The sequence below is a fragment of the Mchenga conophoros genome, linkage group LG5 (genome assembly GCF_057382185.1).
Source record: "Mchenga conophoros isolate Kocher_MC1m ecotype Shallow Benthic linkage group LG5, M_conophoros_male_GT1.1, whole genome shotgun sequence".
Lineage (NCBI taxonomy): Eukaryota > Metazoa > Chordata > Actinopteri > Cichliformes > Cichlidae > Mchenga > Mchenga conophoros.
Genome location: NC_140530.1, coordinates 28,299,309 through 28,326,890, shown reverse-complemented (window position 1 = coordinate 28,326,890; position 27,582 = coordinate 28,299,309). Strand labels below are relative to the sequence as shown.

Here is a 27,582-nt window from a genome sequence, read left to right as displayed (position 1 = left end):
ATACGTTTTGTGTATTTATGAAATTTGCTGATTTTTACGTTCTGTTTTTATTCAACCATCCAAACGTTTCCTGAGTTGGGTTTGCAGATAGTCTTCTCTCTTTGCTCCCTCTTTTGGTGTCTTTCTGTTTTGTCCATTTGTAAATTTTCCCTTAGAGAAAATATCACGTTTTACTTGGTTGGCTGAGGTGCAAAAGGTGACTTGTACAGCTCTAAAAAGAGGAAGTAACTGCTGAAAACAAATAAAGGTTCTATTAAGTAGTCACACCGGAGCATTCTGCTTGTTTATTCTAGTGAAGAATGAATACAACAGCTATGTTTTAGGTTCCCACATCCTTGCAGATGTATTATGCCCAACCTGAAAATATAAATTGTTTGTTTTTTTGTTCGAGTCACAGCTCAGTCCCCTGAACTCTCATTTATCCCTCCACCTGTGCTCACTATTAGACACCACACATTCATCCAATGAATTCTGTCATTACCCCTAATGAGAACAGATGTTTAATTTAAGTGTCCTAGCATTCTGTTCACCAATCAGGGATAAGTTACTTAACACCTTTACTTCATAACATGTCACTTAAAGGAGGAATGATTGTTTTTTTAAGTGTCTACATATGGTACAGGGCAGAATGTCTGTACTTGGTGTAAATGTTGCTAATATCTCTGCCCGTCTCACTTCCATCTATGGCTCTCTCTCTCTAACAGATAGTAGCCAGCCTTCCCTTTCCCAGCCCTCTTTGACCCTGCAGAGTTTTCCCTATGGAGGATGCGAGTCGGTGGAGATCTCCTACCAGAGTGGTATGTGGACTGTTTTAAATAGTCCCTCAGTTAGGTGGTCCCTTTCTTTGTTTGGAGGTATAACATTGACATATCAGGTAAATACAGAAAAAAAATGTTTTCACAGCCACCTACATATTTGACAATTTGTAAAACGTACTATATATCTCAGATTTGAAAAAGAAAAAAGGAGGAAAAAACATTGCAGTCATGTAGTCGTCTAGGAGTTAAAGAGTTCTGTGTGTTCTGTTTAGTTTTTTTGAGTAAGTTTTTGTTCATTGAGCAAATTTAGGGTAATTTAGAGAATGGATCGGAATTTCTCAGAATCAGAATGAATGAACTTCATAAAGAGGGAAATGCAATTTGGTAGAACAAGTTTCAGGATCCTTGCATTAATGCATTCATCCACCCACCCACTCACCTTCCCACGTACTTGTTATTCATCTTTGTGTTTATGCACTCATTTTTCTCTCTCTCTGTAAAACGTTTCTGTTCCTGCAGGTCAGTTCCAAGCAGGCCAGTTTCAACCAGCTATTCGAGTAGCAGACCTCCTCCAACACATCACCCAGATGAAATGTGGCCAAGGCTATGGTTTTAAGGAGGAATATGAGGTGAACACACATACGCACAGGAACTTACTGAGAGTGACAGTAATGCTTCTAGTAGTAATAATGTCAAAGGTCATAGCTATAGCTTAGCAGTAGCAGTTTAGCAGTAAATTGGAAATATGAGTGGCCTCATTTGCAAAAGTAGTCTGAAATGTTCTCTCACTGTTGTTGCTGCCAAGTTGTGTGACAACTGTGTGTTGGTCTTTTTTTGTTCCTGAATAAGAGTGTGAGATTGAATTTAGTTTAATGCAAAGGCAAGTTATCAATTATTAACTCTTCATCTCATCAATATTTGAAAATTGAACAAGCAGACGCTGTAGTAAACTTTTTTCTTTGCATTTGCTGCTGCTTTTCTTTTTAATTAGTTTTTTCTGTTTTTTTTACTTAGCGAAAACCAATGCCTAATCTTTTCTCTTACATTTTCAGCAAGTTTTTCTTTAGTTTTCTTTTACTCAAACTATCAGTCTTTCCTTTATTGCTCTGCTTTGAAATACCATCCATGCTTTAATTTTTAGCATTTTCTTTCACTTCTGTTCCTCACTTTTTGCCATCAATTCTCTTTTAATGACATTCTGTTGTGCGGTCTCTTCATACACAAGTGGAGCATTATCTGTCTGTCTCTGCCGACTGTTTGTTTAGAGCACAGTTTATCACATATAGACATTTTCATAATCATTCTTTGTCACTGGCGCTCTGCCATACCCTCATTTTACTCCCAAATCCAGATTCTCAGATTTCATTCATTTATTCCACTACCAATCTATTCTTCCTTACTGTCTTTATTTTATTTTCCCTTCATTTGCCTCATCTCTGTCACTAGAAATAAATCTTTGAAAAGGCATGAGAGAGACTCTATTTTTCCTCTATCTCCTTCAACCTCCCACTCTCATAAGAATGAATATTTTCTATTACTGACTCTGCTTGCGTGTTGAAAATTGTCCCTCCGTGATACCGTACGTTATATTTTCATTTGCTTCCTGTCATTTTGGTTTAAACCCACTGATACGTTTCAGGGGAGAGCAAATGTGATTTATTGTTGAATGTGTGTATGCCTCTGTGTGTGTGCATTAGAGCGAGAGAGAGGGAGAGAGAGAAAAAGAGCTGATAGCTACCAGGTCTATCTATTTAATCTCAGAGATTAAAAGGAGACACTAGACAGCATAGAGGGCCCCACCTCTAACTTTTTCAGTCATTTCATCAGATTTTGAGGTAGTTTTAAAAGACAATGTACCATTTAATGTATGTTTCATGTTATTTAAATGTCACAACAACTTTAGTCCTGTCAATCCTATGGTTAATCAAAACTTATATATAAGTAACGTCAACACCCTCTTCTATCATTCCCTGTCCTTTCACCCGCAACCGTATAGTGTCTATAGCAAATTGAGTTTTCTAGAGGAAGCTACTAAACCCAGACAATTTCTCTCCAGCTGTCTCCAGTATTTTGGGTGTGCGTGTGTTTGTGTGTGTGTCCGTGTACGCGTGTGTCTTCATCTGTCACCGCAACCCATATGGAGCTTTCCTGTCCTTGTCTCTGCATGCGGTGTGACCTCCATTGTTGAAACCCATTAACCCCACTAACACCAACAGAAGCCACACTGTCAACATTTAGCTCCTCACTGGGATTACACCTTTTACTTCTAAAGTAATATTCCATATTGTTTGACACCTCATAGGGTGGACGAGTTAAGTAGCCATTATATCATTACCCTTCATGTGATGCAGTCCAAAAATATATAGTGCCCCTATTTCGGTGGAGAGTTTTTGGATGATGCAGATCAAAAGTGTAAATAATTAATTCCACCGTAATTATATTGTAAATGGAATATTTTATTTAATTGAACTCTTACTGCAGAAAAACCTAAAGCACCCACTCAGCAGTGCAAAGAGACTGTGTGTGTGGTCCACCCACTCAGTGATTTTATACAAAATGCTAATAATCCCAATCAGCAATATAATTCAAATAAGAAGAGTCTGATTAAAACTGTGTTATGTTTTCAGGTCAAGAAAATACAGCCAACCCACACCTCATGCAAATGTTCTCTCTCTCTTACACAGGCACACACGCACAATCTCACTCTCTTGCTCTCACATGGTATCACACATGGAGCTTCTAACTAACATTAGGACGACACAATTTTCTGTCTTTTTGGTAAATAAACATGAACTATGCAACAGTGGAAAGTCCTACTTACAGTCCACACACACACGCATTCTCACACGCATGCACAGACACACATATTGGACTCAGACGCATATGCCACTTGAAACAATCCATTTTCTGCTTGACTGAGCAACAAGTTTAGGTGTTTGTCTTTCTGTCACAATGTGTTTGTATTGTCTAGTTTGTGTGTGTGTGTGTGTGTGTGTGTGTGTATGTGCATGTCTGTGTATATAGGTCATAACGCTGTTCAAAAGTGAATGCTGTTGTCTGTTCTTAAGCTGTTAATGGACTAAAAAAGGACTGTCCTCTTGTCCCTGTAGTGAGAATGTGTGTTTGTGTGCCCATATGAATGAGCAGTACTAAAATAGTTCAGTGTCCATATGGCAGCCTTTGGGAGTTGGGGTTTGGTTGCTTAATGCAAACTTGAGAGTGATCTTATACATGTGCACGCACAGACACAGGCACACACACACACATTTTCAATAAATCATAGTACACATTCACACATACAAATATTTCAACGAATCTGTGCATAGACAAATGAGTAATGAGAATGCACAAATGCAATGACAAGCACACCCACACACACATACACATTTTGTCCTTGCCATGTTTGTAAGGTTTGTCACATAGGCCAGTATCACAGCAGGGAGTAAGAACAATCTGTCTTCTCTCCTCCAGCAAAGGGCTGAAAGGATAATGTCTTTCAGACCAAAGCAGCAGAACAATGAACTCAAAGTTTTTGTCTTTTTCAGCTTTTCTTCTATTTACCTGTGCATTTTGATTTCAAATATTTAAAAAAAAAAAAATCCAAAAACAAATAAAAAAAACATCTTCCCTCTTCTGTAAAGTTGAAGCTTGCTGGTAGTTGCCTTTTTTAATTCAGTGTAGGAATTTAAGCAGATTACCCCTGCCAGTAAAGCTGGAATGAGGTTATGTTTTCAATCCTGTCTGTTGGTCTGTTGATTAGATATCTCATATTTAGCTGAAATTTGGCAGAACAGTTACCTGGCTAAAGTAGTGATCCAGTTGGGATGGATAAATCTGGTATTATGCCATTAGAAAATATCTAACCAGAAGTTCTGTGGAAAGTCTAACTTTTTACATCCAGGTTGACAAATAATAATCACTGCCTTTATCCTTTTTTTCTGTGAGAGTGTAGTTATGTTTAAGCCACGGACTGTTGATTGTCTTTTCATTCATATTCATATTCATTTTACTGTTTCAACTTCTGCCAGCCCATGTGTCAGTATACAAGCTCTAGGCATCAGACCATATGTGCTTGCATATTTCTGTGTGTTCATACTCGAATATGAAACTATTTGTGTGTGTGTGTGTGTGTGTGTGTGTGTGTGTGTGTGTGTGTGTGTGTGTCTGTCTGTCTGTCTGTCTGTCTGTCTGCACATGCATGTGGACATGTGTATGTTTAGGCCCTGGCAGAGGGACAGACAGCACCCTGGGAAACAGCCAAGAAGGATGAGAACCGCAACAAGAATCGCTATGGCAACATCATCGCTTGTGAGTACTGCAATGACAGGAATGAATACTCCTGCAGTACTTTTTGCTGAATGTGGCTGTGTTACGCATTTAGTAAAGTTTGAACTGTAATCTGGCCTTGTGAGGTTTAGTGTGGTTTATTTTAGTCTTTATTTGATACTGCTTATTTTAATTTATTTATTTTAGCCATTTTTACCTTGGTGTTTGTTTTGACTGACTAATTTGGTTTGAATATTGGCTTAAATATGTAACCGTCTCTTCAGTTGGATTTTTCTACAGTACAAATATGTTTCTCCGTTAACTGTCCAGCCTGAAGCTTCACATTAGTTTGGTGTGCTGTGTTTCATTTGTAACCACAGGATTTCATTTATGAACCATTTGGTAAAATACAAATATCAAGCATTCAACCTTGCGGCTCCACCTCACACACCTTGCTCACACTCATACACGTGTCCTCCAGTGCATTTCAGAGCAGATCTCTGCTACTTGCGCACTTGTAAAGTGTATAATAATAATAATAATAATAATAATAATAATAATGATCATAATAAATTCTGCATGATGGCATTTTGGTTTCGGTTTGTTTAATAAGCAAGCATATGTATTGCTTTGTTTTTTTGCATTCCATCAATTTTTCTCTCTGCTTGCCCACCAGAACCCTCTCTGTGGTATAAGAGCACCTGATTTATAAATTAAGCCCTGAGTAATAATATGAATTCTATGAAATCAGATAAAAAAAAGTACACACTGCTGTACATACAGCACCACAGTGACTTGTGACAGAGAGTTTTACAATACCAATTACAATACCAGTAAATATAAATACATGGTGATGAAGGAGACTATTGTTAATATTTATATTTCCCAGAACTTCATAAGTCATATTTTCAGGGGTAACTTGCAGAGGAGCCAGATTTCTATGGGCCCCCTGTAGTTCCCACTTTGGGAAGTGGTCTCCTGTGATTGCTTTTGGATTGGCTCATATGCACGCATTAAACAAAAATAGAAACAAAACATCTGAACAAATAGTTGTCTCTGTGAAACTAATTGCATTGAGTGTGCTTGATGTATTAAAGCATTGCCACAAAATTCTCTTCCCTCTATGGCTGCTGTGAGGTTCTGTTTGTAGCTGAAATGCATCATCATCAAAACTGTTTGAATAACATCAATAGCAAGTTTTCATTATATTTAAAATTATTAGGAAGACAAACAGGTACAAAAATATGCTGCAGCATGAAGGAGGACACCCTCCTTTAGCTGCAGAACTCAAGTCCATATTTATGGGGCTCCATATGCCCTTAAAGTGTCCTTTACCTTTTTTGAAATTCAATTCAGTTTTATTTTCATTGTGCCAACTCACAACAACAGTCATCTCACGGAGCTTTATATTGTAAAGACGCTACAATAATATAAAGAAACCTCAACAATCAGACAATCAGACCTATGAACAAGTATTCCTCACTCCACCAAACTTTGGGTATGTCATCGATGGAATGGATGATAATGGATGGAATTATCTGGTGACTTGGTTTTGAACTGGGCTTTGAAAGATGTCCACTTGGGTCAACACACTGACCAGACCACTTTTAAGAAATGCTACTTATGATACGCTACTGCAATTATACTGAAACATTGATCTCTGACAGCAGAACCATTTAAATTAATGGGGGAATGAAGACAAAAACAAAAAACTCAAGACTGCATGTTAATATAGGACTTCAACTTTATTTATTTATTTATTTTTTTCAGCATCTGCTTCGCCAAAAAAAAAAAAAGACTTGGAAAAAAAAGATGGTTTTTTTGTGTAAACCAATATCAGATTTATCAGTCACATACTTAGAGTTTCTCTGGTCAGGCAGAACAATCTTCTTGGATTCTTAGCATGTCTTTTTTAAACTCAACATTTATGATAGCTTTTTTAATTTTTATTATATTTTTTTGGTCACCTTTGTCAGTGTCTGGATGCGACATAGCTTGATTATAAATGAAAGCGCTTGCTAGCCTTGCAACATTTATGCCTTTCTAACACTATTAAGATCAATCTCTTGGAAGAAGGCAGTGTTGCACTGGCACTTTCACCATTTTAAAATATATGATATTGTAAGCATGTCCCTTATTTTACTTGTGTCATTTTGTTTTGTTCAGAATTTCCAAATAACACAACATGAAACCATTGCAAGTGCTGCTATCTTGTTATCATTGCAATAATAAAGCGAAAGGATAATAAACTCACTATTGGTGCTTTTCTTTTGTTGGATGCTCTTGCTCATGTATGCTAAATTATTGGGGAAAGGCTTATAATCTTTAAAAGAAAAAAAATTAATTTAGAATTTTGATTTTAAGTTTATGCAGAAAGAAAACCATCTTTTGGCATATCGCCCCCCCCCCCCCCCCCCCCCCTTTTTTTTTTTTTTTTTTTAATAACACAATATCAAAGTCGACTAAAACTCATATCTCCATCTTTGGTAAGTCTGATACACATGTAAAAAATAACTCTGAATTTGCAGAGGGATTTATTTCAATCCTTGATGATCAAAGCCACCAGCCCCTATTTTATTCAGAGAGAAGGGTTTTTTTTCTTAACATTTATTTTGGAGCGTAGACAGAGTGCTGTAATGATATTCAGATTGGGGACCATACGATATGTAACGTAAATGTGATTGTGTTTGGTCATTAGAGTTAGCATGTGAATGTGTGTGCATGAATGATGTTTGTCTGATTGGATGTTCTGTAGAGGAGTGTTTGTGTGCTTGCTGGTTAAATTGTACATTGCAACCTCAGACCTCTATTAGGTTTGAACAAGAGAAGCATATTGTTTGGCTAAAGTTTTAATAAGCTCCTTATGGGTGTGTATCTACATGTTTTAGCATGTGTGGCTTTGCCTTACCCACATGGCCAGTATGATCCAGAAGATTATTTTTGAAAATCTAAGTGTGTGTGTGTGTGTGTGTGTGTGTGTGTGTGTGTGTGTGTGTGTGTGTGTGTGTGTGTGTGTTGGCCACTCAGATCAGTGTGCACGTACATATCTCATTACAGGGGTTTAGATGTCAAGGCAAAGACACTGTTGTAACCTGAAGGCTTTAAAATGAAACACTGTGCTGAAATGAAATAGCCTGTCAAGGACTTGATAGCCAACAGGAATTATGATAAATTTGCTATTAGTATAAATCCTTTAATTACAAGGACCTAGTAATGGAAACTGTCCATCTTGCTTTCTGTGATTATACAAAGGCTCATTTTCTTGGGAAAATGTTTCAAAAGGCCGTAGGGGAAATGACTTTTTTCTGTATCTTTATGAGAACAAGGAATGTGTTGAGAGACAGAATAACTGGCTAACGATCAAACTTTAAAAACGAGTAAAAGGTTCTTCCATCATTTTAAACTTTGACTTGCCTTCTGAAACCAATTATTTGCATTTTGCTTTGAAGCTCACAAGTTTAACAAAGTTCATAAACACATATAGTTCTGCTTGTTGGACTTTGATTAAATTTGAATCCATTCAAGCTTAAACATAGTTTATATTACACATGATGCTGAGACCACAAGACAGCTTTTTAGCACAGTTGTGCAGCGCTGCATCCCATTCACCACTCCAAACTCAATCAGCAATCAGTTTTCAGTGAAGCCCTATAAGTGGCAGCAGGAAGGGGTTTATGTTAAGACTCACCAAATTAGGAGTTCAAGTGACATCTATGTTTATCAGTTAACATCTGATCTCATTGTCTCAGAGGTCGTTTCGGTGTCATCACGGTGACAGCATCTCTAACCCAAACAAATGCCCATTGAACCTTCACAGATCACTGTGAATGGAGCCTAAGTTTGTGGTCTGGCTTTGTGAGATTTAAGCCAACATTCTAGTTCTAAGCTTTTAAATCTCTTCTGAGGCAGCTGTGATAATTGTTCCATCCTTGTGAGGACGTTTCCTTATGTGTGACTTCTCAGCAGCACTCTCTCTCCTTTCCACATACACACACTAATGCGTACTTTTACCACCTCTTTTTTCCTCTCTCGTTCTCTCTCTGGAACAGTTTGGAAAGGGCTGATTCGAGTTGAAGTGTTAACACACTCTTCCTCCGGCCATCTGCCAATGCAAACGGTTGATGCCATGTTTGAAATCCCTTCAGCACACTAAATAAATGTTAATCTACCAGCCTCCTGTCCTCCTATCTACTCAACACTTTCCCTCCTCTCCCCACTTGTTCTCATAACTTCCTTTCCTCAACACTCGGTTTTTGCAATTCCTTTTTCTCTCTTCCCAATCCCTTTTCATCTGTCTTCTACAATCTCATTTTTCCTTTCTTCCCTTTTCTCACCAATCAACCTCTTTTCACCTCCTTGTTCTTCATTTTACTTTTTCTTTACTCCTTTCCCTCCGTCTATCACCTCCCACTGCACTTTTCTCGACATGTCGTCTCCTTTCACCTCACCCTTTCTCCCTTTTTTGGAAATTTTAACCATATTTTTATCTCCAATTTAAATTCACTTCCCCTTTTCTCTCCCTTCTCTCTTCAATCCAGTCATGTTTTTCTCATTTCATCTTTTTTCACCTTTCCTTTCTTCCTCTCTTTTTCCGTGATTCTATCCAATCTGTTCACCCTCTCTGATCAACATTGACAGTTTATGGGTTGAGGCAAGGCGCAGTAGTGTTTCCTCATTATAGGCATCTGTCTGCTTCTATTTCCTCCTCCCTCCTTTGCACCCTTCTCCTCCGCTTTGCTTCTTTTTCCTTTCTTTTCCCTCTTAGCTCTCAGTTCTACCCATATGGTCATTCATAATTCAACAGAGACCTTTCTTTAAACTAAAATGCATATGTGCAAAAAGGAGTTGTGTGTACTAGTGCATTATGCAGTGCAGCCTTGCACAGCTTCATTAACAGACCTTAAAATAAAGAGTTATATTTTTTTAAGCTTTTTGTAACTTTCAGACAAACCTTTAGAGGCTATTTGATGATCAGAATGTGGTTTTAGGGTTAAGGTTAGTTTACAGTTAGGATTAGGCATTTAGCTGTGATAGTGGAGCTTATGGTAAGAGTCTAAGGAATGCATAATATCATTGAGCATCCTTCCTTTGTTTTGAGGTCTTTGTGTTCTCTAAGAGAAAAAAAAGGAAAGCAGGAGGTGATGCATTCTCAAGTCTGTTGTACGGCAAAGGCCATGATAGATTTCCTTTTGACTGCTATTATTAGTCTTCATGCACACTCCTGCATCATATTTGGAGTGTTTATTTCTCCTCTGTATGGCATTTTGCCAGGCAGTTTGTGCTTGTGTATTCCCTGGATTACATTTAAAGGTAATTTTAGTACATTTTAATGAATTGATTTTGCTACAAATGTTACTGTTTATAAATCTTGGTCTGTCTAGGTTTTCACACTGCTTCATAATTTAAAATTAATCTCACTGCCTGACAAAAAAAAATAAATAGTGTTGTACATTAAACTGATTAGTTAAGTTAGACAGTCCCAGGAGGGAAATGTATTGGTGTTTCCACAAGAGTTGAGTTCGAGCATTAGAAATGCCACCATTGCTATAAACTCAGAGAAATATAGAGTCAGGTATCTGTGGATTCAGTTTATATTTTGCAAGACAGCCTCTCAGTATTTTACCTGACTGCTGAGAAAATGTATTTTCTCACCAACTGCATCGAATCAATAACGAAGTCAGAAGTCAGTGTGGTGTTTCTTTAATATATTTCAGAAACCATCTGTTTAACCTACACATCAATGCTCATTGATTTGCTTATTGATTTCTTCATATTGCTTTTTGCATCACTGGGAATTCTGTATTATAAACCTCAAAAACGAAAACCAGTTTGACGCAAAAAACAAAACTGAATAAAACAAAAACCTGTTGCTGTAATAAGTCATTTAACTTTATAGAGAGTTTACTCAGTGTGTAATACTGAGTAAGAACTCTCTAACAGTTTGTAATATACAAATATAGACGTACACACACATCTATACTCTCTTTGTTCAGCTCCTTCTGCACTTCGTTTTCCCCAAGAGGATTGCTGAAAATAAAACATTTTTTAGGTAACTCATTAGTGATATGTGTTCTGTTGGAAGCAGATTTATGTGTTGTATCTGTCTCATTTTTTTTGTACCAGGAAACTTTATTTTCCCAGTTCTTTCTCTTCTCAACTACATTCATGTTTTTTTCCTGAATCTCATTATTTCCATTTTATGTTTATTGTGAAAAAGACAAAAAGGCACAGTTTAGCTCCTTAACTTTGAAAACTGACTCAAGTTACATCTAAAAGCTTTGTGACTCTGTTTCCTCACTGTAGACAAAATGCTTAAAAATTTTAAATTGCCAAAGTGAGAATGTGCCACTCCATAGTCTGTCATTTTCTTTTCTTGCTTTTCCTTTTATCTTCCTTCATCCGACTTCCTTTTTCTATTTTTTCCCCACATTTTGGTCTTTTTCCCCCCTCTTCCTGTCTTCTCTTTCTTTCTGAAATGTAACTGATTCTCCCCTCTGTCGCTAACTACTTGTCTAAACTTAATCTATTCGTGTTGCATCAGTCATTCTATCCTACCTCAGCCTTTCTCACATTTTCTTTCATTTCGTTTAACCTAACCTCACTACTTCTTGTTCTTGTCTTTTGAATCTCTTTCTGACTCCTTCTGTTCACTAATGTATTGTCCGTAAGGTGAATAAGAATCATTTCACAGGCTGGTAGTCTTTTCCAAGACACTGTTACTATGCACAGACACCCTTCACCTGGTTTTACACCTCCAAGCATCACTGGCATAATCAGGATCCCCTCCTGCATCATGTTGCTTCTCATTACAGCAGAGGTGACGTAAGTGTGTGTGTGTATGAAAGTGAAAATGAATGCAAGAGAAGATAAGGGCATTGTGTGTACGGGGTTCTGCGCGGAGAAAAAAACAAAGTGAACAGGCAAAGAAGGTTTTAAAAACAAGCACAACTGTGTATGTGTGTGAGAGAGAGTGACTGTGTGCGTGTTAGTTTTATATGCAGCTGTACACAGTGTTTCTCCCCTCTTCCTATCCTCTCTGGCTCAGATTCGCAACACGTCTGTTGAGCTGCTCTGAACTCAGAACGCCAACAACTCCTCTGAAGTGTTTGACCAAAGAACCACAACAAATATTAGCATCCTCCAAGCTGTCACAAATACTCACACACACACACAGTTATACAAATAAACACACGCTCTGAACAAATGAGAGAGAGTCCCACACCTGCAGTCTATACACACGCACACGCATGCACGCACACATATATATTACTCAGGTTTGTACAGATCACAGCAGTCTGGTTTGTGCTTGATTGCTTGTAGCAGTGCAGTACTGCTGCAGTATTATTCCACCCACAGACGTACAGTAAGATTTGTGTTTTTCAGAAACTCTTTCTTTTCTCACGATGAGCATTCTTATTTCAAAAGTAACCTGTGATGTTTTTAAAAAAGTCATATTTAGAAACAGATGTTAGAATATATGATGGAATAGACCTAAACAACTTTAAATAAATTCACTAATAATAACAATAATGGATTGAATTTTGTGGAATACACCAGGCACAGACACACGCACACACAGGTAGGTACAGCCAACTTCCACATTTATTCAAGTGTTTGTTGTTTTGACAGCTGACTCAGTCACACAGTCTGACAGCTCACGAGCCCAGCTGATCTCTCTCCTGGCCGCTCCTCCTCGTCTCACTATAAACACAGCGGAGGGAGACCATCATCAGTCCATAAACAACATCAGCTGTTCTTACCGGCCTCGCAGCGCCGCCCTGATGAGCCTTCCGCTCCACTCCTCCCCTGCAGCTGCGCCCGGGGCCACGCCTCCGCCACACACCCCCACCGCCCGTTCGAGGCCGGGGAGCCGTCCGGCCGAGCCAACTCCCCCCCCCCCGCGAGCGAGAGAGGAAATCGGCCACTGCCATCTGCGCCCCCGGCCTATGGATCACCTTGAACTTAAAGGGCTGCAACGCCAGATACCACCGGGTGATCCGGGCGTTGGCATCCTTCATGCGGTGGAGCCACTGCAGCGGGGCGTGGTCCGAACAGAGGGTGAATGAGCGTCCCAGGAGGTAATAGCGCAGGGAGCCGACCGCCCACCGGATGGCCAGGCACTCCTTCTCCACGGTGCTGTACCGGCGCTCGCGCTCTGCTAGCTTCCGGCTGATGTATAGGACAGGGCGGTCGGCCCCCCTTACCTGCTGGGACAAAACGGCTCCCAGCCCTCTGTCCGAGGCGTCAGTCTGCAGAACAAAAGGGAGGGAAAAGTTAGGAGTGTGAAGCAGCGGCTCCCCACAGAGAGCCTTTTTCACCTGCACAAACGCCGCCTGGCACGGCCCCGTCCACTGGACCAGATCCGGGGCACCCTTTCGAGTGAGATCGGTCAGGGGGCTGGTTAGCTGCGCAAACCCCGGCACAAAGCGACGATAGTAACCCGCCAACCCCAAGAACCGTCTCACCTCCTTTTTCGTCCTGGGGCGCGGGCAGGATGCGATAGCCGCCGTCTTCTCCACCTGTGGACGCACCTGCCCGCCCCCCAGGTGGTACCCCAGATACTGCACCTCCCTCCGTCCAACCGCGCACTTCTTCGGATTGGCCGTGAGCCCCGCCCCCCTCAGGGACTCCAGGACCGCGGCCACCCGCAGCACATGCTCCGCCCAGGTGTCGCTGTGGATGATCACGTCATCCAGGTAGGCGGCAGCATACGCTGCGTGCGGACGCAGTACCCGGTCCATGAGACGCTGGAAAGTGGCCGGGGCCCCGAACAGGCCAAACGGAAGTGTCACGAACTGGTACAAACCGTACGGAGTGGAGAAGGCCGTTTTCTCCCTGGCCTCGGCAGACAAGGGAATCTGCCAATAGCCCTTGGTTAAGTCCAGTGTCGTGAAAAAGCGGGCCGTGCCTAACCGGTCCAGGAGCTCGTCGACCCGAGGCATGGGGTAGGCATCAAAGCGTGACACTTCGTTCACTCTGCGATAGTCGACACAGAACCGTATAGACCCATCCTTCTTCGCCACCAGAACGATGGGGCTACACCAGGCGCTGTGCGACTCTTCTATTACTCCCATCCTCAGCATTTCCGCCAATTCCCTCTGCACGATTTTTCGCTTGTGCTCCGGGAGCCTGTAGGGCCGTGAACGCACCGTCACGCCAGGCTGCGTCACGAAATGGTGCTCGATGAGGGACGTCCGGCCGGGCAGGGGGGAGAACACGTCCGCAAAACGCTGTTGCAACGCGACAACATCCGCTCTCTGGGCCTGTGTGAGATGGTCATCACAAGGGAGGGAGGCGGGAATGATAGAATTTGGCACCTCAGGCCCCAACTCATCTCTCTCCTTCACCAAGCTCACCAGAGAAGCGGTTTCAACCTCTCGCCACAGTTTGAGGAGATTGAGGTGATAAATCTGCGTGGCTCCTCCCCTGTCCGACCGAGCGACCTCATAGTCCACGTCCCCGACTCGCCGTGTGACCACAAAGGGTCCTTGCCACTTGGCGAGCAACTTTGAGCTGGAGGAAGGGAGTAACACAAGCACTTTATCTCCCGGTGAAAATTGCCTGAGCCTAGCCCCTCTGTCATACAGGTGTTGCTGACGCTGCTGAGCCTGGAGCAAATTCTCCCGTGACAACCTCCCCAAAGTGTGGAGTTTTGCTCTCAGGTCCAACACGTACTGAATCTCATTTTTGGCGGGGCTCGGACCGTCCTCCCAGCTTTCTTTAATCAGGTCGAGCACCCCACGTGGCCTCCTGCCGAACAGCAGTTCAAAGGGAGAAAATCCCGTGGAGGCCTGGGGCACCTCCCGCACTGCGAATAACAGAGGGTCTAGCCAGTGATCCCAATTGCGTTCATCCTCGTTAATGAACTTCCGAATCATGGACTTTAAAGTCTTATTCAGCCGCTCCACCAGCCCGTCAGTCTGAGGGTGGTAGACGCTGGTCCGAATAGATTTAATGCCCAGTAATTCGTACAGTTCCCGCAGTGTACGAGACATAAACGACGTGCCCTGGTCAGTCAGTATCTCTTTCGGGATTCCGACTCGGGAGATGACCTGAAACAGTGCCTGCGCCACACTCTTTGCAGAGATGGTGCGCAGCGGAACTGCTTCCGGGTACCGCGTTGCGTAATCCACCAAGACTAACACAAAGCGGTAGCCACGTGCACTCCGGTGAAACGGCCCGATGAGGTCCATGCCGATGCGCTCAAACGGGACCTCAATGAGGGGGAGAGGGCGCAGCGGCGCCTTCGGTATGTCCGGCTGGTTAACAAGTTGGCAGTCCGGGCAGGACGCGCACCAGCGGCGCACATCCGCTCGGATGCCCGGCCAATAAAATCGGGCCGTTATTCGCTCCAGAGTTTCCTCATAGCCCATATGCCCTGCCATGGGGTTATAGTGGGCCGCCTGGAAAAGCGTTTCCCGGCGGCCCTGCGGCACCAACAACTGGGTGTGTGTTTCCTCTGTCTGAGTGTCACGACTCACTCGATATAATCGGTCGTTTAATAAGACGAAACGCGGGTAGGTCTGCGCGGCCTCAGGGCGCACCACGTGACCATCAATAGCCATCACTTGGTCAAAGGCTGAGCGTAGGGTGCCGTCACGAGACTGCTCCAGTGGGAAATCACCCATGGGGGACACTTCCGGGGCCGGCGGGACGTCCCGTGAGGGACCCGCCGGCTCCTCCCCCCCGGAGTCAGTGTCGGACAACCCCGCGTCACCGCTGAACGCCGCGCACACGCTACACCCCGCTTCCGGTCGTGATCGCACCCCCGCATACTGTCCCAGTAGCTGATGAAACTCCGGCCAATTGGTACCCAGAATCAGGGGGTGCGACAGGCGCGGGCTAACCGCCGCCGTTACTCTATGCGTTTTGCCCTTATACTTTAATAACAGCGGCACTATGGGATACCTGTGAACGTCACCATGCACACACCTCACCTCCACCCATTCTGCCTCCAGCAATGCCCCGGGGCGAACCAAGCTTTGGTGTACGAGGGTCTGCGTGCAGCCCGTGTCCACCAACGCCTGGCGTATACCCCCTCGAGTCCTTACCGGAATACTGTATGTCCCTCCTGGACCGGGGGAGGGTGCTGGGGCGCCAGCAACACGAAACACCTGCCCCACTTCCATAAGCGGACAATCCCTCCTCAGGTGCCCCGGCTGCCCGCACTTCCAACACTCCGGCCCCGGCGTCTGTGCTGCTCTCCGTGGCTCGGGGGCGGCTCCACTTGGCTCGGCTGCCCTGGACGGCACCAACGCCGCGAAAGGGTTAGTGGGGCTCAGCGCCGGCAGCCGCTCTGCCTGCCCTGGTGCCGGCACACGGCGCCTCGGGGCCGGCACCGGGGCCTGTTTGTTCGGCCTCCGTCCGGCGTCCCCGGGTTCCCCTGCTCCAGCGGCAAGGTGGTCCTCCGCCAGCGTCACCGCTACCTCCAAGCTTGCGGGCCGGTGGCACCGGACCCATCTCGCCGTCTCCGCTGGCAATCCCTCCGTGAACTGCTCCAGCACCACCTTGTCCACCAGCTTCGTCTCCCCCTCCGATGTTCCCGGTTGCAGCCAGCATACCGCCGCGTCGCGCAGCTGCCGGGCCCAAGCGAATGGTCGGTCCGTTGTAGCCAGCCGACAGGCCCGGAACCGCCGGCGGTGGTCTTCGGCGGTGAGCCCTAGCCTGTCCACCACCGCCCGGCTCACGTCCACGAAGCTGCTCCTCGACGCCGGAGGCAGACTCAGGGCCGCTGTTTGTGCCTCCCCGGACAGCAGGGGGAGCAGCCGCGGAGCCCACTCCTCCCGCGGCCATTGGCAAGCCTCCGCCGTGGCACGGAAGGTCTCCAAAAAAACCTGTGGGTCGTCCCCGTCCCCCATCCGGGGCACCGCCACCGACAGTGGCGAGGGCTTCGGCGTGGCAGCGGCCCCGACCAGCCGCTCCAGAACTTGCGTCTGCCGGTCCGTCTGCTCCCGCAGCGCGGCCAGGTGGGCACGCTGGTCGGCCGCCTGATCCCGGCTCATCGTCGCCATCTCCGCCAGCATCTGCTCCAAGAATTGCAGAGGCTGGGCGGGTGGCGCGGCCTGTGGGTCGGACATTTCCCCACCGGCACTATCCTGGGTTTCGGCACCACTTGTGGAATACACCAGGCACAGACACACGCACACACAGGTAGGTACAGCCAACTTCCACATTTATTCAAGTGTTTGTTGTTTTGACAGCTGACTCAGTCACACAGTCTGACAGCTCACGAGCCCAGCTGATCTCTCTCCTGGCCGCTCCTCCTCGTCTCACTATAAACACAGCGGAGGGAGACCATCATCAGTCCATAAACAACATCAGCTGTTCTTACCGGCCTCGCAGCGCCGCCCTGATGAGCCTTCCGCTCCACTCCTCCCCTGCAGCTGCGCCCGGGGCCACGCCTCCGCCACACATTTATATAGCGCTTTTCGGGGCCCTCAAAGCGCTTTACAATTCCACTATTCATTCACTCTCACATTCACACACTGGTGGAGGCAGCTACAGTTGTAGCCACAGCTGCCCTGGGGCAGACTGACAGAAGCGAGGCTGCCATATCGCGCCATCGGCCCCTCTGGCCAACACCAGTAGGCGGCAGGTGAAGTGTCTTGCCCAAGGACACAACGACCGAGACTGTCCGAGCCGGGGCTCGAACGGCAACCTTCCGGTTACAAGACGAACTGTCAACTCTTTGAGCCACGAGTGCGGTCCTTTACAAAGTTCTTTACAGTAGCCAGTGTTAACCACTGGTGTTAATGTGCTACTTAAAACCAGCTTCAGCTTATCCCAGAGCTACCAAAGAATGAAATGGTTTGCAACTCCCACCAGGAGGGATGCGCACAAATAACGTTAATAATTAGTCTGATTTTTAATGCCAGCGGCAGTATTATTGACACTGTTGAAGATGATTGCTATTAATCATTGTTCCTCTTCAGACACAGTGGGGGGTAAGAATGACATGGTAATCACAAAACATGTAGAAATGTGATGCCGATTTTTAATGATTGCTGTTTATCCCCCAAAATCATCAGGTAGTGGAAAGAGATGCTGAAGTAATGGTTTCACCAATGATTGTATTTTTAATTAGAAGGTGGAGGATTATGAGTGATTATATTTCATCATTCCAAAACGTCAGGGGGTTGGCAGTTTGATACTCGTTGATAGCTAACAACGATGAGCTGTGATCATTGACAGTGTGTGATAATTGATTGTTGATGAATGAATCAGATTTAATGAGATGTGCTGCTGTCTAGACAGCCATACAAGTGCATCTCACAAAATTGTTAAACTTGGTAAACTTTCATATTTTCTATATTTACTACTTGTAAAGTGAAATATTTCAAACCTTTATTGTTGATCGTTTATGGTGTATAGAAAATCATAAAAACAGTTCCACAAATGATCAAATATTTCATTTCAGGTTTTAGTAAATTTGCTAAGCAAAAATTGTAAATACCATTTATCTCTTGGTTTCCTTCAGCACACATAACCATAATCATGGGGAAGACTGCTGACTTGACAGCTGTTCAGATGATGATCATTGGCACCCTCCACAGAGGGTCATTGTTTAAATGGGTGGCGTGAGTGTTGTATCAAAGCATATTAAACTGGAATGAACTGGAACTGGAATGGAAAAGTGTGGCAGGAAAAACTGTACAAGCATCAGGGATGATCACTGCCTTGAGAGGTTTATAGGAAAAGTTGTTTTTTTTAAAGAACTTGAGAGAATCAAACAAGGATTGGACAGAGGCTGGTGTCAGTGCATCAAGAGCCACGATACACTGATGTCTTCAGGGATTAATCTACAACTGCTGCATTCCTAATATCAAGTCACACCTGAACCAGAGACTACATCAGAAGTGTCTTTCCTGGGCAAAGGAGAAAATGAAATATTCAGTTGTCCAAAGTCCTCTTTTCAGATTAAGGTAAAATTTGCTTTTCTTTTTTTCTTTTGAAATCAATGTCCTAGAGTTTGGAGCATGAGTGGAGTGGCATAGAATCCAAGGTGTTTGAAATCTACTGTGAGGTTACAGTTTTAAATTTTGTGCTGATTTGGGGTGCCATGTCATGTGCTGGTGTTGGTGGCAGTTGGTCCACCTGCTTTTATTAAGCCCAAAATCAGTGGAGCCATCTACCAGGCATGTTTCAATCTGCTGACAAGCCTTATGTAGCTGTTGATTAGTGCCAAAGCTACTACCAGAAGAGGAAGGAACAACATTGGGTGAAAAGGGGTGATTCAGGGAGGAGTTGAGACAGGCTGTGGGTGGTAGGGAAGAGTTAGTTACCAGATGACTGGGAAAGTACAGCTGTACTGCTGAGTAAAAGTTTGGTTATCATCTGGCCAGAGGGAAGAGGAGAAGAGACTTGGTGTTGGAATGAGGCCATATAGGAAAGTATTCAAAAGAACATGTTAGAAAAGAAAACGCGGGATAGTCGGGGAGATTAAAAAAGTAGTCTGAGTAAATGGAAACTAGGCTTTCAGCAAAGAGAGAGGTCACAAAGGAAAAGACTTACAGTGTTTTGTAAGGCTAGATATCAAGGAAGGAGAAACAGACTTGTAAAGTTGGCAAGGCAGAGAGATGTGCACTAGATAAGAGTGATTAAGGACAGAAATGGAAATGTGCTAACAAGTGAAGGGAGCATGCTGAGAAGATGGAGTACTTTGAGCATCTGATGAATGAAGAAAATATGAGAGGACAGATGGAGGAAAGTTAGTGATTCAGGGAGTGCGGTGCATTAGTAGGGAGAACGTGAGAGAAGTTGAGAAAAGAATGAAGACTGGAACGGTGGTTGATCCAGATGACATTGCTGTGGAGGTATAGAGATGTCTAGGGGGGGGACTGCATTTGGCTTTTTGACCAGATTGTTTAACACAATCTCTTACTCGAGAGAGGATGCCTGAGGAATGGAAAAAAAGTGTACTGGTGGCAATTTTCAAGAACAAGGCTCATGTGCCGAGCTGCAGTAACTATGGTGGGATGTAGTTGATTAGCCATACCATGAAGCTATGAGAAAGAGTTGTAGGTAGGTAGAGGTGACAGTTAGTGAGCAGCAGTACGCCTTGAGAAAGTGAGAAAGCACTACAGGTATCGATCGGAATGACAGATGGGTTAAGGTGTGAATGGGATTACATTAGGGACCAGCTCTGATCAGATCCCCCTGTTGTTTGCCATGATGATGGGCAAGGTGACAGATGAGGTCAGGCTGGAGTCTCTGTGGATGACAATATTTGCAGATGACACTGTAATCTATAACAAGAGTAAGGAGCAGGTGGAAGTCTGAAGAAGATGGAGGTATGCATTGGAGAGAAGAGGAATGAAAGTATAAGCAACACGTAATAAATGGGTGGGAATGAGAAGGAGAAAGGTGGAAATGCAAGGAGCAGAGGTAGTGAAGGTGAGTTTAAATTAGGTCAATTGTCCAAAGGGATGAACAGTACACAAAGAGAGGTGATGAAAAGAGCCAGGGGTGGTGGAGTGGGTGGAAATGAGTGTCAGGGGTGATTTGTTATGGAAAGATAGCAATGAGAGTAAAAGGGAAGGTTTAGAAGATGGTAGTGAGACCTGATGGACGGCTTGGAGATGGTGCCACTTACAAAAAAGATGGTAGGCTGAGCTTGAGATGGAAAAGTTGCAGAAGTTAAGATTTTCATTGGGAGTGACCAGGATGAACAGGATCATTGGCACCATTCAGTTTCAGTGGTTTCAAGATGATGTTTGAGAGACTTGTTTGCGTATATGCAGAGGAGAGAGCGTGAATATACTGGACATAGAGCTATGCCAGGCATGAGGAAAAGAGGGCGACCGCAGAGAAGATTCATGCATGTAGTGAAGGAAGACTTGCAAAAGAGTCTGTCTGTGTTTGTGTGTATACACATCCAGCATGCATTGCAGAAAACATGACTCTCAGGGAGCAGTTTAAAGCTGATTTTCCTTCCTCCATCGTTCTCTCCTCTATCTTTTTTGCACCTGACAGCCTTCAAACAGCTGGAAACAGCATCTCAAGGCTTGTGTTTGTGTGTATTTGTGTAAGTCGACAGCATTCTGTGTTGTTTGACACATCAGCTGCAGGGAGCTCTGGTCTTAATAGGCTATTACACACTATAATACCCCCCAACACACTCACACACTTTTCCATCCATGCTGAGGTACACACATGCATAAGTTGCTGACAGTGGAACAAATACATAATTTAAGCACAAAAAAGCCTATTGAAATTTGCTTTTCAAAATGCTCATGCACAAACCTGTCAGGATACATCCCAAAATAATTTACCAGAACATAGAACATTTAAGGAAGAAAGGGGAGACGGATGTTCACACACTTAGAAGCTGCTCAGTCTCTCTCTAACCCATATACACACTTACACTCAATCACACATGCTATTAAATTCCCTAATGCCTTGAGCCGGTCTGACAGCGGAGTGTATTCCGTGAGTGAGTTGAGCTCCATAGGGAGTTAACTGATTAAGTATATCTGTGACAGACACAATCCCTGCTTAGTAGCTACTGAAAAGAGCAGGAGGAAGAGAAGAGAGGAAAGGGAAGGGAAGGAAGGAGAGGACAGAAGAGTAAAACATCTTGTTCAGCAGTTTCAACTTGCTACTGTGAGCATGTTTGTATTTTTCTCAGTTCAATATGTTAAAGAGGACATAATTCCTAACAGGTTTCCCTGTTTTCAACTGTGTAATTAACAAGTAACTTGTTGTGTTAAAGTGTTAGACTTTGTTTTAAACCATTTGTTTGATTTGCTTTTTATGAAAATGTAATATCACTAAATAATCTTAAGGCTTCTCTTTAATTCTCTTTTAAGTATTTGAGTGTCAAACAGGTAAAGCAATTACAGGAAGTAGAAGAATCAAAGGGAAAAGGGGATATTTTTTATAAAGAGGTTATGGAATGTAGCATAAGTTTCCATGCTTTCATGCTTCTTGTCTGTAATAGTGCCACTTTATCTCTCCAGCATTGAAAAATATAACCTAATGGGCATACTGAAGCGTAACGCTCTTTATTCTCAAACAGCAAGATCTTTTATATTTTTTAGCTGTCTTCAGGCAGCTGGAGAGACACTGGAATATTAAAGAGCCAGTATAGAGGCTTTTACTAACTCATATGCTCAAATGACCGTAATGTAATATCTGCCGGAGGTGAATAAAGTTTTGTTCAATATGAATAACTCAGTAATTACTATGTTGTCCTGTCTTTAAAACAAAAACAAACCCACAAGAAAGAAGAGTCTCATCTGTTTTAACTGAATTAATTTTCCCAAATTAATCACACAGCTATTCAGTCCAAGATTGTGCGTTTTGATTGGCATTTAATTAAATTGTAATTTTGAACCAAATTATATCATGGTCAAATTATGTGTGATGCCTTGTTTCAGAGTTAGTGAAGGTAAAAAACAAACAAACATAAAAAACTCACTTATTGGATACAAATACCAGAAGCAAATGTTCCATTCTTTTGTACAATGCAATGTTCTCAGGGTTATCTGTGAGAGCTGCTGTTTTAAAACACAAAAGAGCTTTGAAAGTTTAAATAAAATATCTTCATAAGCGATGATGTGTGATCTTGATATGTGTTTATTCTAGTTTCCAAATGTGCTCCAGGTTAGACCATGCAAAGCAGAGGTACTGTTTTCAGTGGTGGGTGGCCTTATATAACCTGAATAATTTTTTTTGCCTCATCAAGCCTGAACAATTTAGGGTGGTCACTGGCCTTTTAAAGCAATAAAAGGGCAATATATTCATGAAACTGGAAAATAATGACTTCATAGATTATCCCCTGCTGATATTTGCAGTATATTTCATGGGTCTTACTTTTGGTGGTAAGTAATAAAAAAATGCATCTTGACCTTTGATTTATAGAAGAGAGCAAAAAACAGCTGCTTGTGTTTGCTGTGGTACAATAGCAGTCATTAGGGCTGGTGGCTCCTGCTCATTTTATTTGTGTACAGCCCTCATGTGCAGTGCATACCATCTGATGTCTCCAAATTACAGGTCTCTCCTGCCCTGGTAAATTTGCTAGAGATAAAAAAAACAAGAAGTCTATATTGTTTGGCCTTTTCCTTACCCCCTCAAGTTAACAAGTCCTCCCCAACAAAACTTTGGCAGTGGCTGCTGGAATAATGGCAAGATTTTGAAAATAGAAGACAGAAATGAGACAGAGAATGGAACCAAACTAAAAGCAGAGAGTAGAGAGAAGATGAGAAGAGAGGAAAGTAGAGAGGGGAGTTGCAAGGTTATGAAGATAGGGCGACTCAGCAGAAGAGTGGAGCTCATTAATGAGTAATGGGTTCGTGACACTTTGCCCTTGGACACCACAGTGTCTGATGGCTTTGTTGTTACTCCAGTGCTACAGACACCAACATGAGGTTGAGTGCACATATCTTCTCTATATTTTATGTCTCCATCCATATCTGGATGTAAGTTACAAAGACTTGATCAACTACACATTTTTATATTGGGGTTAAGACTTTGTATAATACTGGATTTAGTATTAGGTTCTTATTGCCTGAGTTGCCTGAGCGTGAGGTTTTAATTTTACAGTTAAAGTTCACATATTTTTCACAATTTCATTATTTTATTTTGCGCATCTAAAGCTTCTGTCATTCTAGTAGTGTACATTAACACCATCATCCTTCTGTCTGAAAACTTTTACCTCCTTCTTCAGAAAAGCACAGTCTGGTCTGATGCTAGAAGTGCTGCCTTAGAGGTGTCAATTGCTTACAAAATCTGGAGTTCACCCACAAAAGTATCGCTATGTGATAGAGGCATTCTTATTTGAGAACAATAGCAAATTAGCCACTAGTTGGTTATTATGCTAGCATAATAGAAATTAATGTAGATTTGGTAAAGAAGCGAAGCCTAAATTATAAACAGGGCATTTCATCTAATAAAATGTGTTGTTGTTGGGTGAAAATGACTTCCTTCGCCTAGTTGATGGGTTTTATAATTGTGCAAACCATTTACGTGAATGAAAAGAGAAAAAACTACAAATATCTGTAATATCTGTGCCTGCAAATGTAATCATTGAAGTGTGTATTTGAGGTTGGCTTGGTTCTAACAAAAGACTTTCTTTTGCTTTCAGAATCAGTTGCACCTGCATGTATGCGCACACAGTATATATCATACTAACAAAAAGATGTCTACAGTTCTCTTTCTCCCACTCACTCACACACTCAATGATACACACCCCATCAGCCTTTTCAAGCCTGTGCCCCATGTCCACATCTGTAGCGTTTTCAAGCCAGTACCTCCTGCTATTTGAGCCCAATTAGAAGCTCCCCTCCCCGTGCAGGCTAGTGGGAAGGGCCCCTCCCTTCTTTCCTCCAGCCTCATATCAGTGGCTTCTGTGTTATGACAGCCTCTGACACTAGCCCTGCGTAATTACTGCTGCCTGAAGCAGCAAGATGGCATGGGGAATGAGAGAGAGAGGGGGGGGGGAGGAGAGACAGGTAGCTGAAAGAAGACCATGGAGGGGGAGGAGAGGAGGAGGTAGACAGAAATGGACAGGATCAGCAGAGAAAAGGAATAGAAATCGAAGAGGCAGATGAGAAACGGAGTAAAAGACGGAGAAGAGAAGGAAGAAAAAGACAGAGAGGGAACGAGCAGACGGCTGGCAGACTACCTCCTGTTGTGTTTGTTTTTACATGCTGTGTATTTTTGTGTGTGCACATGTGTGTGTTTGACTGAGTGACTGAGAGAGTGAGAGAGTTGAGAGCGTGAGTGTGAGTGCGCTGATAGCTGATGACAGAATCTTGTACCAGCAGAGTGGCGTCATGCTGCCATCATTGTTGCTGCCCAGCCAGAGCTGCAACATTACTCTGATAGCAGTTATACAAATAATTCTCCTCAAGATGATCCTAAAAGTGATAATCAAGGTGTTATATGTTGTTATTCTAAGAATTTGTACTGTATTCTGTGCTTTAACTCACCTGACCGTGTGGATGAATAGTCTGCAGTTGAGGCTTGTCATACTTGCACTGGCTGTTTTAATGCAGTCCTGGGGTAATCCCTACTGACGGTCATGACCTTTCTATGCAGTCGTCTTTTCATATTAAGTGATCGTGAAACCCTTGGTTCTGTAATTTGGCCAAGAGATGCAACAGAATTCTGGGATAACCCCGAGTGCAGCATTTTGTAGATGTTTACACAAGATGTCACTTAGTTTATTAAGTTTATGTTGTTCAGTCACCACATGTTATACGCACAGGCTAAATAGTACATATAAACTTCACAGTCTAATGTACAATATAATCAATGAACAGGCTCAGTCTAAAGCAATGTTTACGTACGCCGAGCCCACATTCTTCTCCCTAATTTCTGGAAAAAAAATACAAAATAAATAACAAATCAGCAAAAGCATGTACAGTCAAAGATGTCTTTGCTTTTATACTTACATTTATTTTCATTTTTACTCTTCTGCACTGAAACAAATGTCTGCAAGAGTCTACATGAAAGGTTTAAACTCCAAAGTTTCAGCTTCTGAACATTACTGAGACTGCACTAAGCTTACAGATAAACAGCTTATCACAGATGTAAAGGTTGGCCAGCAACTGATTCCATTTGAGAGCTAAGAACTTGAGCTAAATACATCTACACCATGGTCTGGCTATTAAAAGCACCATTTTTGAGAGATGTTTTACCAAAAAAATGTGCTTGGAGTAACATAGCTCATCTGCACATTTGAGCCTTATAATAAAGCCTATTAAGTATGAATCACATACTTAATAGGCTGTGTGACCATTCTGCAATGGGCCATTTGTGATGGGTTTTTTTTTTTTGGTACTTGAACCTTGAATCACCATTAAAATTATCGAATGATTTTGTTCCATGTAAAAATTATATAAAATGACTGTCCATGTGATGTCAAATTTTCTATTCTACTCTGTGACAAAATAAACAAAATAAGGTGTTAGGTGATAGATATGAGCTATGACACATTTTAGTTGCTGAAATATTAACGTTTTTCTCAAATTCAGCATACAGACTGCATATTTTTTACATTTTGGAGACTGTAGAGAATTATTTACAGCAATGATTAATGAAACAATGAAATATTAAAAACTTTGATGGTGTAGGCTCAAACCTGGACATGGACACGTATGTTAAGCAGTGTTTCTGAGAACTTGTCTCTCTCTGTTTGACCTGCAATAGATTGGCCACTTGCCGAATCAGAGATGGGTTTGGCTCATTCGAATTGTAATTGAATAGGAATTTAAGAAAAATGTACGGATCTTTATTTTCCTGTTTTTTTTTTTTCTTTTGTCAGAACCACTAGAAATGTCCTAGCTCTCACTGAAGATTTGGACCCATTTTATGGTCTTTATCAACAAATGGTGTTTGTTACCTTCTTAATATAAAAAGTAGTTAAAAAAAATCATATCACCTTTAACGTCATCTAAATAAATAGTACACTCTTATGCTTTCCAGGATATTGTTCAGCTGCTTGGCAACATCCTTATTATAGAAAATCCAAATACATGCTGTATGTTCTAAATGATTTTGCTTGTTAAAAAAAGTTAACGGTCTCTGCAATTTTATCCTACTTCTGAGTATGTTTACTCCGCTGAAGGCCTCATTTTGTGCCAGCTATGAATGGAAATGAATTCACACATCAATTCTAAGATAGTCATCAAAACAAAAAAAATGTTAACGCCTTTTTAACATAATGATTGCTCCCATGCAACTCTATAAACCCAGAGAAAATGGTTTCCATTGAATGCATGAGTCATGAACCACACAGTAGATCTGCTAACATAAAAGCTCTGTTTCTGAAGCAGTTTAACAATTTACAATTTGAATTAACAACTCAATTCAAAATGAGTAAAAAATAAATCCTGCAGAAATACTAGAAGTTTAATTCATGGTTTCAGTTGTTACGTTGTTACGTTGTTCCATCCCAAGCATTCTCAATTGCTACCACAGTTCAGAGGTCTAGGCTGCTCAACAACCAAAGATGTGCGTCCTTTTATACTAGGATGATGACCAGGATGACAGAAATATTTATGAGATGCCATTTCAGAGACTGAAAGGTAACAACATTCCACATTTCTCCTAGCCTCTTATGTTATTTATCTTTATCTTATACTTGCCAACTACACGTGACATAATTTTTACCTCTCTTCTGCTCTTGTCTTCTTGTTTTCTTTGTAATATCTCACATTTACCGACCTGCTCTTTTCCATTTAGTCTGTATTCGCTTTCTTTCTTTCTTTTTCAAAAAATTAAAAACTTTCAAGAAGCAGTGCAATCATTCTTATTTGTCCCCATCATCTGCAATTACCTGCTGTTGCTATGTTACAACTAAGTTTAAAAAGAAAAAAAATCACTGCCTCCCATTACACTTAATAACTCATATGTGTCCCAATGCTATAGATAGTTATTATACAGCCAAGAACAAAATAATTGACACTCAAAAAGAAAAAGAAAAAAAAATTCATCATGGTGACATGGATAATGAGGGTGAACAGTGAGTGAGGTGAGAGGTTCTGCTGTTATGATTATTACAGATAATCTGAGATTCAAAGATATATTAAAATTCTTATAGATTGTAAAAATA

General features: G+C 42.4%; 1 protein-coding gene across 12 annotated transcripts in view; it reads left to right on the top strand.

Annotated features, from left to right (window-relative positions):
* The window catches only part of ptprt (protein tyrosine phosphatase receptor type T), a 333,988-nt gene that overhangs the window by 277,323 nt on the left and 29,083 nt on the right, over window positions 1-27,582 (top strand). For all 12 annotated transcript variants that reach the window (XM_085274701.1, XM_085274699.1, XM_085274700.1 and 9 more), the window contains 3 exons: window positions 705-797; window positions 1,278-1,387; window positions 4,979-5,066. In XM_085274701.1, the coding sequence (XP_085130827.1) occupies window positions 705-797; window positions 1,278-1,387; window positions 4,979-5,066 (291 nt within the window). The remainder of the gene's footprint in view (window positions 1-704; window positions 798-1,277; window positions 1,388-4,978; window positions 5,067-27,582) is intronic.